General features: G+C 48.9%; 3 protein-coding genes across 5 annotated transcripts; 1 reads left to right on the forward strand and 2 right to left on the reverse strand.

The window, feature by feature from the left end:
* Positions 1–5,140: 5,140 nt before the first annotated feature.
* LOC120711546 lies at positions 5,141–9,082 on the forward strand. Its single transcript, XM_039997104.1, has 2 exons — positions 5,141–8,644; positions 8,752–9,082. The coding sequence occupies exon 1, from the start codon at positions 5,442–5,444 to the stop codon at positions 6,189–6,191; it is 750 nt and encodes a 249-aa protein (XP_039853038.1). The 5' UTR covers positions 5,141–5,441; the 3' UTR covers positions 6,192–8,644; positions 8,752–9,082.
* Positions 6,643–8,973, reverse strand: LOC120711544. 3 transcript variants are annotated; one of them, XM_039997101.1, is made up of 4 exons: positions 8,722–8,973; positions 8,338–8,580; positions 7,343–8,145; positions 6,643–7,264 (listed from the first exon to the last, which is right to left on the reverse strand). In XM_039997101.1, the coding sequence occupies exons 1-4, from the start codon at positions 8,942–8,944 to the stop codon at positions 6,680–6,682; spliced, it is 1,854 nt and encodes a 617-aa protein (XP_039853035.1). In that variant the 5' UTR covers positions 8,945–8,973; the 3' UTR covers positions 6,643–6,679. The 3 variants fall into 3 exon arrangements, with proteins under 3 accessions (XP_039853035.1, XP_039853034.1, XP_039853033.1); XM_039997100.1 differs by having other exon boundaries at positions 8,338–8,598; XM_039997099.1 differs by having other exon boundaries at positions 8,338–8,634.
* A 211-nt stretch (positions 9,083–9,293) lies between the features above and the next one.
* LOC120711545 (desmethyl-deoxy-podophyllotoxin synthase-like) lies at positions 9,294–11,069 on the reverse strand. Its single transcript, XM_039997102.1, has 2 exons — positions 10,167–11,069; positions 9,294–10,073 (listed from the first exon to the last, which is right to left on the reverse strand). The coding sequence occupies exons 1-2, from the start codon at positions 11,067–11,069 to the stop codon at positions 9,444–9,446; spliced, it is 1,533 nt and encodes a 510-aa protein (XP_039853036.1). The 3' UTR covers positions 9,294–9,443.
* Between the last annotated feature and the right edge of the window lie 850 nt (positions 11,070–11,919).

An 11,919-nucleotide genomic window follows, 5' to 3' on the forward strand; every position in this document is an offset into this window, starting at 1 on the left:
GGATTTAAAACAAAAGTACTAGTGGAATGGAATGAAGTCATACATTGCCCAGTTCATGGCCCATTGCAACCCATGTCAAAGGATCAAGGCTGAGCATCAGAAGCCAGCAGGATTACTACAACCCCTACCTATCCCAGTTTGGAAATGGGACGAGATAGGAATGGATTTTGTGGTAGAATTGCCCAAAACCCAGAAAGGTTATGACTCCATTTAGGTATTAGTGGACCGGCTCACCAAGGTCGCTCACTTCCTACCCGCACGGACCAACTATGGAGGAGAAAAGCTAGCCCAGCTTTGTGTTGATAATATAGTAAAGCTGCATAGTGTGCCTAGCAGAATCATTTCAGATCGAGGGACCTAGTTCACCTCCAAGTTTTGGAAAAGTCTGCACAAGGCCATGGGGACCAAATTGGATTTTAGTTCGGCCTATCACCCGCATACTGATGGACAGACTGAGAGGGTAAACCAAATTATGGAGGATATATTAAGGGTATGTGTCCTGACTTATAGTAAAGATTGGGAACAGAGTTTGCCCTGTGCAAAGTTCTCATACAACAACAGTTATCATGCAAGCTTAGACATGTCGCCATTTGAGGCTCTCTATGGGAGAAAGTACAGAACCCCTCTGATGTGGTCAGAAGTAGGAGAGCGTTCATTAGTTGGACCAGCCCTCATAAAGGAAGCAGAAGAAAGAGTAACAAAAATCCGCGAAAAGTTGAAAGCAGCCCAGTGCAGGCAGAAGAGCTACGCGGACAAGAAGAGACGAGAAATAAGTTTCAATCCAAGAGACTTCGTCTACCTCAAGGTTTCACATATTCACAGGATCCGAAGGTTTCAAGTACATGGAAAGTTAGCCACCCGGAACATTGGACCGTACCAAGTACTAAAGAAAGTCGGAAAAGTGGCCTACCGACTTCAACTACCAGAAGGAATGTCAGACATACACCCAGTGTTTCATGTCTCACAACTAAGAAGGTGCTTGAGGGTACCCGAGGTAGAACATGTGCCAGTAAAGGCAATAGATTTGCAGCCCGACCTGCGATACCAGGAGATACCAGTCAAAATTTTGAACACTGTCACAAAAAGAACAAGGAACTCAGAAGTACAGATTTGCAGAGTGCAATGGAGCAGACACGGACTAGAGGAAGCCACGTGGGAACGCGAAGATGCCCTGAAGAAGGAGTTTCCCCATCTCTTTAGAAACCAGCCGAATCTTGAGGATGAGATTCATTTTAAGTGGGGTAGGTTTGTAACATCCTAAAAAAATTCACCAAAACAAATCACTCGCTAAATATAATTTTCAAAACTTTTTCGTCGCTGAGCACGAATCGTTTCAGAATCTTTTTCCGTCCAAGCTCCAAATCTCCCAAAATTTTTCCCGGTGTTTCGCCGCCCAACACCGAAATCAATCGCTGTCACTTCTCTTTCTTTTCCTTGTCCCGCGCGTTGAATTGCGTGTCGCCCGACCGCCGCGCGTGCTCGATCAACCCCGCGGTCACCGCCACGCATGGTCGATCGTCTCCGCGAATCCCGCCGACAGCCGCTCTCTCGCTCTCTTTTTCCTCCCTCTCTTCTTTTTCTTCTTCTTCTCTTTCCCTTTTTCTTTTTCATCTTCCATCTCCTTTCTTCTTCCTTCTCTTTCCTCCTTCCTGCTTCCTGTCCACTCGCACGCGTGCCCCTGCTCCCACGTGAACCACGTGCCCGGATGCTCGTCGCGCCGCCCGTCGTCAAGCACAGCGCCGCCTCCCCCTCTTGCACCTGCCCGAGCCGTCCCATCACCCTGTGCCGCCTCGCCGCTCGAGCTGCCGCTCCGCGATGCTCCGAACGAAATTAATGGCCGCGAGCTGCCCCGCCGGCCGCCCGACGCACCCCGCCCTCCCCACCGCCTTACCCCGCCTATAAATAGGCTCCTCGCGCAGCCCCGACCGCCATCACCGCCCTCGCCACCGCGTGCCCCTCTCCTAGCCCGCAGCGCCGCTGCCACGCACGCCTCCGCTCGCCGCTGCAGGCCACCGTCGTGCCGCCTCCTCGCTCCATCCCAGCCCAAGGTGAGAAGGGCAATAGAATGCCCTTGCTCCCCTCATCGTTTTCCCCCTAGCCCTAGCCGCCGCCGGGCCCCGCAGCGCCGCCGCCACACACGCCGGCCGCCGGCCGCCGTCCGCCACCGTGGCGCCGCCTCTACAGGCTGCCACCACCCAAATCGAGGAGGGGAATCGATCCCCCGTGTCGCCCTCCCCCTTTTCCCCCTCCTCCCGGCCGCTGCCGTGTCCAGGGCCACCGGTAGGAGCCGGCGCCGGTGCCCAGGAGCCCCCTCCTCTGTTCCCCACGGGAAGGAGGAAGAAGAAGGGCATATTTGCCCAAAATCCCCTCCCTCCCTTTCTATTCTATTAAGAGCCCCCCTCTCTCTCTATTTCCTTTTAAAAGAAACCCCCTCCATCTTTAATTATTCCAAATCAACCCTTCCACCATTCAAGATAATTACCAATCGGTCCCTGCACATTTCCAGAGTAGCTTGGATGTTTTCCAAAATTATAATCATGTCCTTTCACTCTCAAAACTAATTACAAATAAGCCCCTAGATCCTTATTTAATCCTAAACGCCTCCCCGACCTATCATTTCATGCACAAAAAATTCTCCAATCACCCCAAAACTTTACCACGTCATTTCTAATATATTTTCAGCTGTACCATTAGAAAATCTCCCAAAAATATTATTCCCATATCCATATATTAACCTTCTCCGATTCGAGCTCAACGATAAAACATTTATTTCTTTTTGTTTATTGTGTGTTTGTTTGTGTGTGCCGTAGATACCGGTGCGAATGAGGGAGAACCCGTCGAGGAGTTCGCCAAGCAGTATCACGAGCCGGAGCCTGAAGAACCGTACCGCGAGCAAGAACTCCCGGAAGGCTTCGAAGACGGCAAGTTCAATCTCATCCTTTGATTACATATTTAACCCAGTTTTATAAACACAACCTATCGGCCATTTTACATACTTGCATATGTTTTGATTGCTAAAAACATAGTTGGATAGCCACCCCTTGATTTGTTATAACCATTCCTTGACCACCTAGATTAATATCTAAATACGAGTTAATCTATTTGGATGTTAATCGCTGCTAGAATGCCACTTAGGATCTTGTGCTCATTTTAATTACACTAAAAAATGGTTACAACCTGTTTTATAAAAAGGAAAATGTGTGAGTTTTGTGAAAGGTAAGTGGGTTATAAAAGAATAGAATTGTTAAGATGGGATGGGTGGATGGCATTTCTGTGTGAACTGTCATATAGGAGGCTCGTACCTTTATGGTTGAGCAAGAAGGTTGGGAGATATCAATTCCGTCATAATTAAGGACCGAGTTGATGTGTCATCTTGCCTAACTCAACTATCGTGCAAACCACTTGACCGTTGTGTGTGGCAACGGCTTAGCATAAACCCCACTAGTTAGTCTGATAGCTATCAGTAGAGCTGAGAGCAACGGGTGACCAAGGAGAAGGGATAAGGTCGTGGTGACTTATGCCCCGGTTAAACCTCAGTAAAGGTCAATGGCCGCTTGGTGAAGTCCGTGTTGGTTAGTTAGGTCTAGCTAAGGTGGGTAATGACTTTGTTGGGATCTACACCGACACTAAGGTGATCGTGCTGTGGTACCCCACTTGGGGGTAAAGTTGCACACCTCTGCAGAGTGTAAAACCTGTTCAAATAGCCGTGCCCACGATATAGGGCGCGTTACGGTTTGGTCATACAACTAGACTTTTGGGAGGGATGTTTCCGTGGTGTGAGTTGTTTTGGGAAGGTGTCTGGCAGTTGTGCCGTGAGCTACTGCGGATGGGGAGTCCAGTATCAATAAAACTTGGATCCTTTGCGTAGGATCAACCCCACTCCTTATTCGGTTAAGTAAGAAACTGTTTTAAGAAAACTCTTTTCGAAAATAAACCCTTGCATGTATAAAATCTAGCTTTACCGCAAATAACCCTCAGCCTTATCCTTGATTTATCCTGTGCATATCTGTGTTACCCCCTCCGTGGATGGGGTTGAACTTGTTGAGTACTTTCGTACTCACCCGATATATATTTGTGGTTTTTCTTCAGAAGAAGATCCGGACTTCGTAATTGAAGACGTTGAGTAGAGGTTGCGTCCGCGCCCAACCTTGCCTGTGGTGTTGGCCCTCTGCAAGATGCTTTTGCTAGCGTATTACTCGGAGCCCGAGCTGGAAACCGTCTAGGTCGTGCTTTGGTGTATCACCGTAGCTGTTTTATTACTTATTATCGTTTGTATCGAGTGTCCGCCTCCTCGGAGGTTTGTACGGTGACTGAACCATCTGTTGAATAAATATGTTATCAGTCTCCTGAGAATAATATTTGTATCACATTTAGTCTCTATTTATGTGGGGACGCCTCAGCTTCGCAATGCAACCACAGTTGAGGCAGTCGTCTGCTAGATTGCACTGTTTGAAGCCTTCTCCTCCTCCAGACCCGTAACGAGAACATGATGCTTGCTTTTGTTTTGTGCCCGCTCTACTGCCATTTGCATGAGTTCGAGCGCCATTAAACAGCTCATGCCGAAACGGGCGGAGGAGAGAAAATGCGCCCGTGTATGCCCGCGGGCCGTCAGCAACATATAAAATAGATAATAAGCTACAAAGACTCAAAAGATAAGGAATCCATGTACGATGATGTTTGTTTGTGCTTCAGCACGAGATGAGTTTTTTAAACCTAATCAATACATAATTAGATATTATTTGTCAAGTAACAATAAAATGTGTTACAATATCGAAATTCAAATTTTCCATGAACTCAATAACCCTAAGGGCGTACACCCACGACGCATTTTCCGACAGAAAATTAAAGGAGCACTGCATGGCCATACACATGCATCTCAATCAAAACATCCATATCAGCAGTCAACCAAAGATCGCCTTCGTGCTTGATCATCATAGTTTCAATTCTTGCTAACATGAAATCTAAAATTTATGCCCGGGGCCTTATTGCAATAATTTTATACTCCCTCCGTCCCAAAAAGGATGGAATCCTACTGTTTAAATCTTGTCCCAGAAAGAATGAAAATATGAGTCCTCGTCAGGCTTTTAGGTGGGGCCCTAAAAAAATGGGCTGATCACCACACGGAGGACCCTATCCATTCACATTTTTTTTGGAAACGACCCTATCCATCCACATGCTTCCTGTGGCTTCACGCATGGGTAAAATAAAAAAATAACGGAACAATCGCGAGAGGCGCTCGCACCACTTCTGTTCCTCTCATCTGCTCCAGATCGAAACATTCAAGACCCCAACCTCCTCCCCGTTCTATTCCTCTTATCCAGATCTAGATCGAAGCATCCAAGACCCCAATCTCCTCCCTGTTCCTGGCTATTTGCATCTCCTCCCCAATCCCGCTCTGCTCCTCCCTCCTCCCACATCCCGCTCTGCTCCTAGCTCCTGCCATGGGTAGTCGCAGTAGGACCCCAACCTGCCGCTGCAAGAAGCGCCGCCGCATCAGTGGGACGAAGTCAGGCACCAAGATGTGCAACAGTGGCGATGATAGGAAGCTGAATTGCGGCGCCGGACACATCAACAGCCATGGTGAAGTCAACGGAGAAGTCGATGCGGTCAAGCATCCCATCGGATGTGGTGGCCCGTGTGTCAACGCGCACGGCGAACTGTACGTCCCCGACTCCGAAGAAGAGGAGCCCGATATGAAGGTGGAGGCCGCCGTCTATCCCGGCAAGACCCAGCAAACGGATGCCCTTCCCTGCAAGATCCGCCACTGCTTCGGTGGGATCCATGGCTTGAAGGTCGGTAGCGGCGTGGATGGTGAGAAGGTTCGTGGGGGGATCCAAAGCTGTAAAGGGTTCGATGTCGGCAAGAGCTGTATCAGACGGGAGGGCCTGCGCATGGACATCCACGACAGCTTGTGCGTCCCGGACTCAGAGGAAGAAGACTCCGACAGGGAGGTGGAGGCAAGCAGTGCAGATCCTGCCGCCGACCGCATTGCGGGCATGGATGGCGATAACACAGCCGCGGATCGCATGGAGCTGGCCGCCAAAAAAGCTGCCCAAATCGCGGCCGCAATGAAGCTGTCCCCAAAGGTGCAAGCACGCCTAGAATCAGTGCTTGGCAACATGGATCCGCTCTTCCACGACGAATTTGTCAGCATGTACAAGATCATGGTACCTATCTTCTTCAAACCTTAGTGTATCTATTGTTGGTTTATGTATGCTGATGAAATGCTTTTGATGTGGCTTCATGCACCCCACTTAGGCATGTGAACTAATGTTGTTGTTAGCTGCGCTGTGAACTAAAGACCCCAGTTTGGTGCGGATGTAAACTAATATGGATCCTTTGTGTGATAAATAGTGTCTTTGTGTTCATGAAATGCTGTGCACTTTCGAATTCGACAAGCCAAAATTTGTGATTGTTTTACATTGCAATAATGTGGCCACCTACTAATTATTGGCATTCATTTGTGCATGATCATGTTGCTTTATGTATGGTGAAATCATAATACAGAAAGGCTTAAATTGTAGACGCATGCCAGAATCATGTCTACTAAATTACCTTAGCTTAAGTAGTCAGCAACATATTCCAGTACAAGTATCACAGTAGCAATATAAAACCGCAGCACCTAGGCAAAATACAACCATTACATGGCTCATACCAGCACTAAATAATCCTAAACCAACTAGGTACCCAAGGACTCCATCACACTCTCATATAGTTGACGATCACAATTTAGGGATCTGGGAAGGAGGCCTAGGGCCTCTAGCCTTTCTTTGTTCATGTGAGGTATCTTGTATTTGTTTCCTCCACCAGCCTTCATCACCTCAATCAAACATCCTTGCAATGTGAGGAAGACATTTCTCAGATCATTTACATCATAATTTCGAAATTCATTCTCGACATTTGCAATCAATTCATCCAGATTTCTAGAGGTCGTTGTATCTGTCTTTGACTGAAGAGAAGCAAAAAATCCTAGATCTAAGACATTCATATCAGGGGAATTAGGAGGTTGGTTGATGAGGCGGATGTCAAAACCAGTCTGGGCTGCTGCTCTTGCAAAGTCTTCATCGTCAACTGGGACATGAGTTCTAGCGTTATCCTGTTGAATCCAAATCGTTCTCCCTGCATCTTCTGCAGGCCAACGAGTTTTGATGGCCCATAGGACTTTACCAATCAGGTATGATCTCATAGTATCCCTGTCAACTGTCATTGTCTTGGTGATGAGTGTCCCTCTTGGTCTGTTACCACTTCTCCTTTTAGCAGGTTCCTGCGTATAGTAGCACACAAGTTACCTTTGTGAACACATAACATAAAATAATTCATTGAAGCATGTAGGTTACTCTACCTTCCGTATAAAAGCCCAGATGCCTATCTTGCCATCGAATGTGCAATTACCTTCATTGTCATATCGAGGCTTAGCAACTGCAGTTAAGAACATCACCTTTCCAATGCTATTCTTGTTGCGGACAGTCCTGTGGGGCTCATCCTCATCTGGATGCAAGTAAAAGGTCATATTCTTTTTTGTGGCATTGTACCACTTCTCATCCAGGTGGATGATGTTGTCCATTTCAATAAACTTTGGTTCCATATGCAATGTACTTAGATCTAGCATTGAAATACACCACCACAATCTTTCCTTTTTGTTCTCTTCTGTTAAATATGGCTTTATAGTGTTAGAGTGTCGTCTTAAGAGTCCTTGTTTGAACAGCCTATGTAATGTGCTTTTGTTTGAACCCAGAGCTTTAGCTAGAGATCTTAAATTCGACCTTCTGCGAAGCGGAATAGTTTGAACTTGTGATAGGTCAACTTCAACCTTTTTTCGGCCACAATTCTTGGGCTTTCTAGAACTGATATCAACTGGTACTCCATTAGCTTGACATTGCTTTGCACGCTTCCAAACCCTCCACACCGCTGATCGATGGACATTGAATAATTCAGCAACCTTGTTTGTAGTGTTTTTCCTTAGTTTTCCATTGACACTTCTCTGGAGCAAAGCTTCGTATATTTGTTGTCTTTGGTTGGGGGTAAGATCCTTTGCTCTAGTGTGAACATTTGCATTTGCACATCTATGTTCATTGTTTGAGTCATGCATCTCATCTTGGTTGAAGATAATGTCCTCCTCCATGGCATCGAAGTAGGCATCTCTGACTACAAAAAAAAACTACATATTAGTTGCGTAATGCATATTGGCCACTCACATGATATATGCATTCGTGTTATGAAAAAAAATACTACATTTTCAATTAACCTAGAGTGTCCATTCGTGTTATTGATGACAAATAAAATTGTTGTGCAGAGTTATGAAAACCAAAGAAGATTCATGTAAGTTAGTGATCATACTCTGTTGCATTTCTTCGTGTTGGGCAGGGACTAGTAAATTGAGATCAAAATCATCTTGTTCATCAATAACATCAAAGGCAATATCTCCAACTGGTTGCTGATCAAAATTAGCAGGCTGCACATTGAGGTCTGGTATGGCTTCTCCATCTGGTTGGTGGTCATCATAAGTAGCCTGCACATTGAGGTCAGGTATGGCCTCTCCAACTGCTTGCTCCTCATCATCAGGAGGATGTGCATTGAGGTCTAGTATGGGCCATCCATCTCGATTAGGTTGATGTTGTTCATCATCAGCATGCACTATAGTGAGGTAAGCACAAATGTATATAGTCAATTTCATTCTTGTACTCATAACAATTATAGAGATGAAGTCACGAAAGAACTTACCTGAATTGATTCCTTCATTTTGCCCTCCAGTAATATCACTTCCAACAAGTTGTGCAAACTGTGCTTCATGGAATTGGAAGAGTTCTTCCTCATCCGGCAGCCCCATATTCAGGTCTGGTAAGGCTCCAAGCATTGGGAATTGTAGTTCACCTGGTGGCTCCACAGTCATGTTTGTGAAATCCTCTCCTAGATCTGGTGGTTGTGAGTTGAGATCAAAAACCATGGCAGCTGGAGCACTCTAAGGCGTGAGCAGCAAATGAAAGGAGATGGGAGGAAGAGTTGTCTGGTGCTCGCTACGTGTGCTTTTGTAGTCTGTCAAACTAGCGCGGCAAATGAAAGTTTGAAATGTGTGGTCATGGTTTCTTCGCTGATGTACTTTCATTTTTTTAAATATGGATGTGTATATTGTGTGGTTGTTATTGCCCCACGTTGCCTAATGTGCATTGGCTACTGCGTTGGCTCTGCTGTGAAGAATTATCCAGATTCATGGCTCAGCTGTCAAGAATTATCTAGATGTCCTCTCTCTCCTAAAGAGAGAGCAGGGGTACATGTGTAATTTCACATCTCTGAAAATCTAACATCGAAATGTGAGAATTCCATCCTTTCTGGGACGGAGGGAGTAATTAACTTCACAAGCTTTGCGCGAGCAAGCAAGCAGCGCATCCGATGCTTCTTGCATCCACGTGGCACACAGGACTTAGCATCCTGTACTTCACATCCACCTAGACGCCGGGCACAGGAACGCGAAGGATGGGGCGGAGCAGGAGCCTGGATTTCCGGTGCGCGGTGATGCCGAACGCCTCGGTCATGTCGAGCTTGGCGCCGTCGGGCACCTCCCAGTCGAAGTGGAAGAGGAGGCTGGCGAGCGCGAGCTCCATGTTGGCCAGCCCGAACCCCAGGCCAGGGCACATCCTCCGCCCGGCCCCGAACGGCAGGAGCTCGTAGTCGGTGCCCTTGAAATCCGCCGCGCTTCCGCCGCCGGCCTCGAACCGCTCCGGCCGGAACGCGTCGGGGTCTCCCGGCCAGTAGCGCTCGTCGCGGCCCAGCGCCCAGGCGTTCACCATCACCGTGATGCCCTGCGGCACGTCGTAGCCCAGCACGCGGCAGGGTTCTTGGCACGCCTGCGGGATCAGGAACGGCAGCGGCGTGTGCAGCCGGAGCGTCTCGCGGATGACGAGGAGCAGGTACTGGAGCCCCGCCTCCACGAGCTTCTCCTCCCGCACCGACCCGTGCGCGGCGAAGGCACGTCGCACCTCCGCCGTCGCCCGCTCCATGACCTTGGGGTTCTGGACGAGCTCCGCCATGGCCCACTCCAGCGTCGGCGCTGTCGTCTCGCTGCCGGCGAAGATGTCCTGCGAGCAATCATACGGAGTGTCGATCTCTAAGTAATCGGTACAGAACTAACGGATCAGATTGAATTGATTGATGAGTTGAAGATTGCTTACAGTGATGGCGACTTTGATGACGTCCGTGTCGAGGGGGATCGGCAGCTCACCATCCTTCTGTACCTTGAGCAGCACGTCGAGGAGGTCTTCGACCTCGCCGCCGTCGCCACGCTTCATCCTCTCCAGGTGGTCCTTGATGATTTCGTCGAGGATCCCGAACGAGGTTTGACGGATCTCCTCGCTGCGGCGCACGGCGCTGCTGAGCCAGCTGACGATCCGGGATGACGGCCACAGGTCGGCTGGGTTGAACCCGGCGGCGAGCACGATGGCTTCGTCGAGCGCCCGCAGCAAGACCTCGCGGTCCTTGATACGGTCGCCCATCGCAGCGCGCATCGTGGTGTCCGTGATGAGCTCGGACAGCCGCTCGCGCATGTTCACGGCGCGAGACTCCGCCGCCGCGGCGGCGCACACGCGCAGCATGACGGCAGCCTCCTCCTCGCGGACGGCGCGGAAGGAGTTGACGCGGCGCGCGCTGAGGAGCTTGGTGATGGTGATCCGGCGGAGCTGCCGCCAGTGGGCCCCGTAGGGCGCCATGATGATCCCCCGGCCGCCGTCGGTGAGCGCCCGCATGGTGGGGCTCATCGGCCGCGTCGCGAACACCGCGTCGTGCGTTCTCATCACCTCCCGCGCCGCCTCCCGGGACGACACCACCAGCGTGGGCACCTCGCCGAGCTGGAGCAGCATGAGCGGCCCGTGGCGCCGCGCGAGGTCACGCATCGCGTGGTGCGGGAGCTTGCCGATCATGTGGTGCAGGCTGCCGATGATTGGCAGCTGCCATGGCCCCGGTGGCAGCCGCAGGCCGTGCTCGGGCGCCGCGGCGGAGCGCCGGCGCTTGGCGAGCAAGATGACGAGCAGCGAGACGAGAGCTAATACGAGGTAGAGGCAGTGCTGGTGGTCTTCCATTGGTGTTGCTCCCAATGCAAGCTCCTGGTGATTGGTGTGGCTTTCTAGCTTAGTAAGCTGCAACTTAAATAGCAGAGCAGTGAGTGGTGGTTCTCCGTAACCTAAAATAATAAGCACTGAGGCTAAATTGTTTATTGGTGATTGTTTGCCAGGTGGTTTACGTGGAAGTAGCAGTGTAGCACCCAACTCCAGCTATCTTGGGGTCAAACCATGTGCGCTCCCGGCATGTTGATTGCCTCGGAATAATCGCCACCATGTGACTTCATGCGACGACCGACGAGTCAAACGTCGAGATGGTGGTCGGGAATATTTCTACAGAAAAATTATATTTCCTGATTTTATATGGCCAATTACAACCAACTGTAGACAAAGACTACCTAGCAGCCTCCCTTAATTTCAACATTTTTAGATTCGCATTGTTCTCGAAATTCTCTAATAACGGTATAGGTAATGATTTTGTGAAGCCATCAGGAAGCCATGTGCTCAAATTTTAGATTTTTGTGAGAAACTCGTTTAAGGATTGAAGCCAAATTTCAGAATTGAAACCACATACGAAGCTTATGTGGGTTGGGCCGAACCAGTGGTCGGCCAAACCAGCACCGACTCCGTTTCCACTACCCTTCAGTCAAAACCTTGTGTGACGATGACATAAGGTGTCCTTTTCCCATGATGTCCTTTCACTACATTTTTCAAGTTTCGGTGGACGACAAACAATCGATTGAAGAAGATGAAGAGAGAACTCTTCGATATAATTTTATTTTCTTTACGTCGTTGTCCTTCTTTTATGCCACCAATTATTTACTTGATATGAATCAGATATGAGACACCTTATTGGTGTCTTTCTAAAAAA

The sequence above is a fragment of the Panicum virgatum genome, chromosome 6K, assembly GCF_016808335.1.
Source record: "Panicum virgatum strain AP13 chromosome 6K, P.virgatum_v5, whole genome shotgun sequence".
In the NCBI taxonomy this organism is placed as follows: Eukaryota; Viridiplantae; Streptophyta; class Magnoliopsida; order Poales; family Poaceae; genus Panicum; species Panicum virgatum.

Excerpts from the sequence above, each read along its gene's own strand:
- LOC120711544 (XM_039997099.1), bottom strand. The coding sequence starts at position 8,944 with ATGGTTTTTGATCTCAACTCACAACCACCAGATCTAGGAGAGGATTTC. Across the intron at positions 8,146-8,337 it reads ACACGAAGAAATGCAACAGA|TCAGAGATGCCTACTTCGAT; the intron begins GTATGATCACTA and ends TTTTTTTTGTAG. Across the intron at positions 7,265-7,342 it reads TCTGGGCTTTTATACGGAAG|GAACCTGCTAAAAGGAGAAG; the intron begins GTAGAGTAACCT and ends TACTATACGCAG.
- LOC120711545 (XM_039997102.1), bottom strand. The coding sequence starts at position 11,069 with ATGGAAGACCACCAGCACTGCCTCTACCTCGTATTAGCTCTCGTCTCG. Across the intron at positions 10,074-10,166 it reads TCATCAAAGTCGCCATCACT|GACATCTTCGCCGGCAGCGA; the intron begins GTAAGCAATCTT and ends GATTGCTCGCAG.
- LOC120711546 (XM_039997104.1), top strand. The coding sequence starts at position 5,442 with ATGGGTAGTCGCAGTAGGACCCCAACCTGCCGCTGCAAGAAGCGCCGC.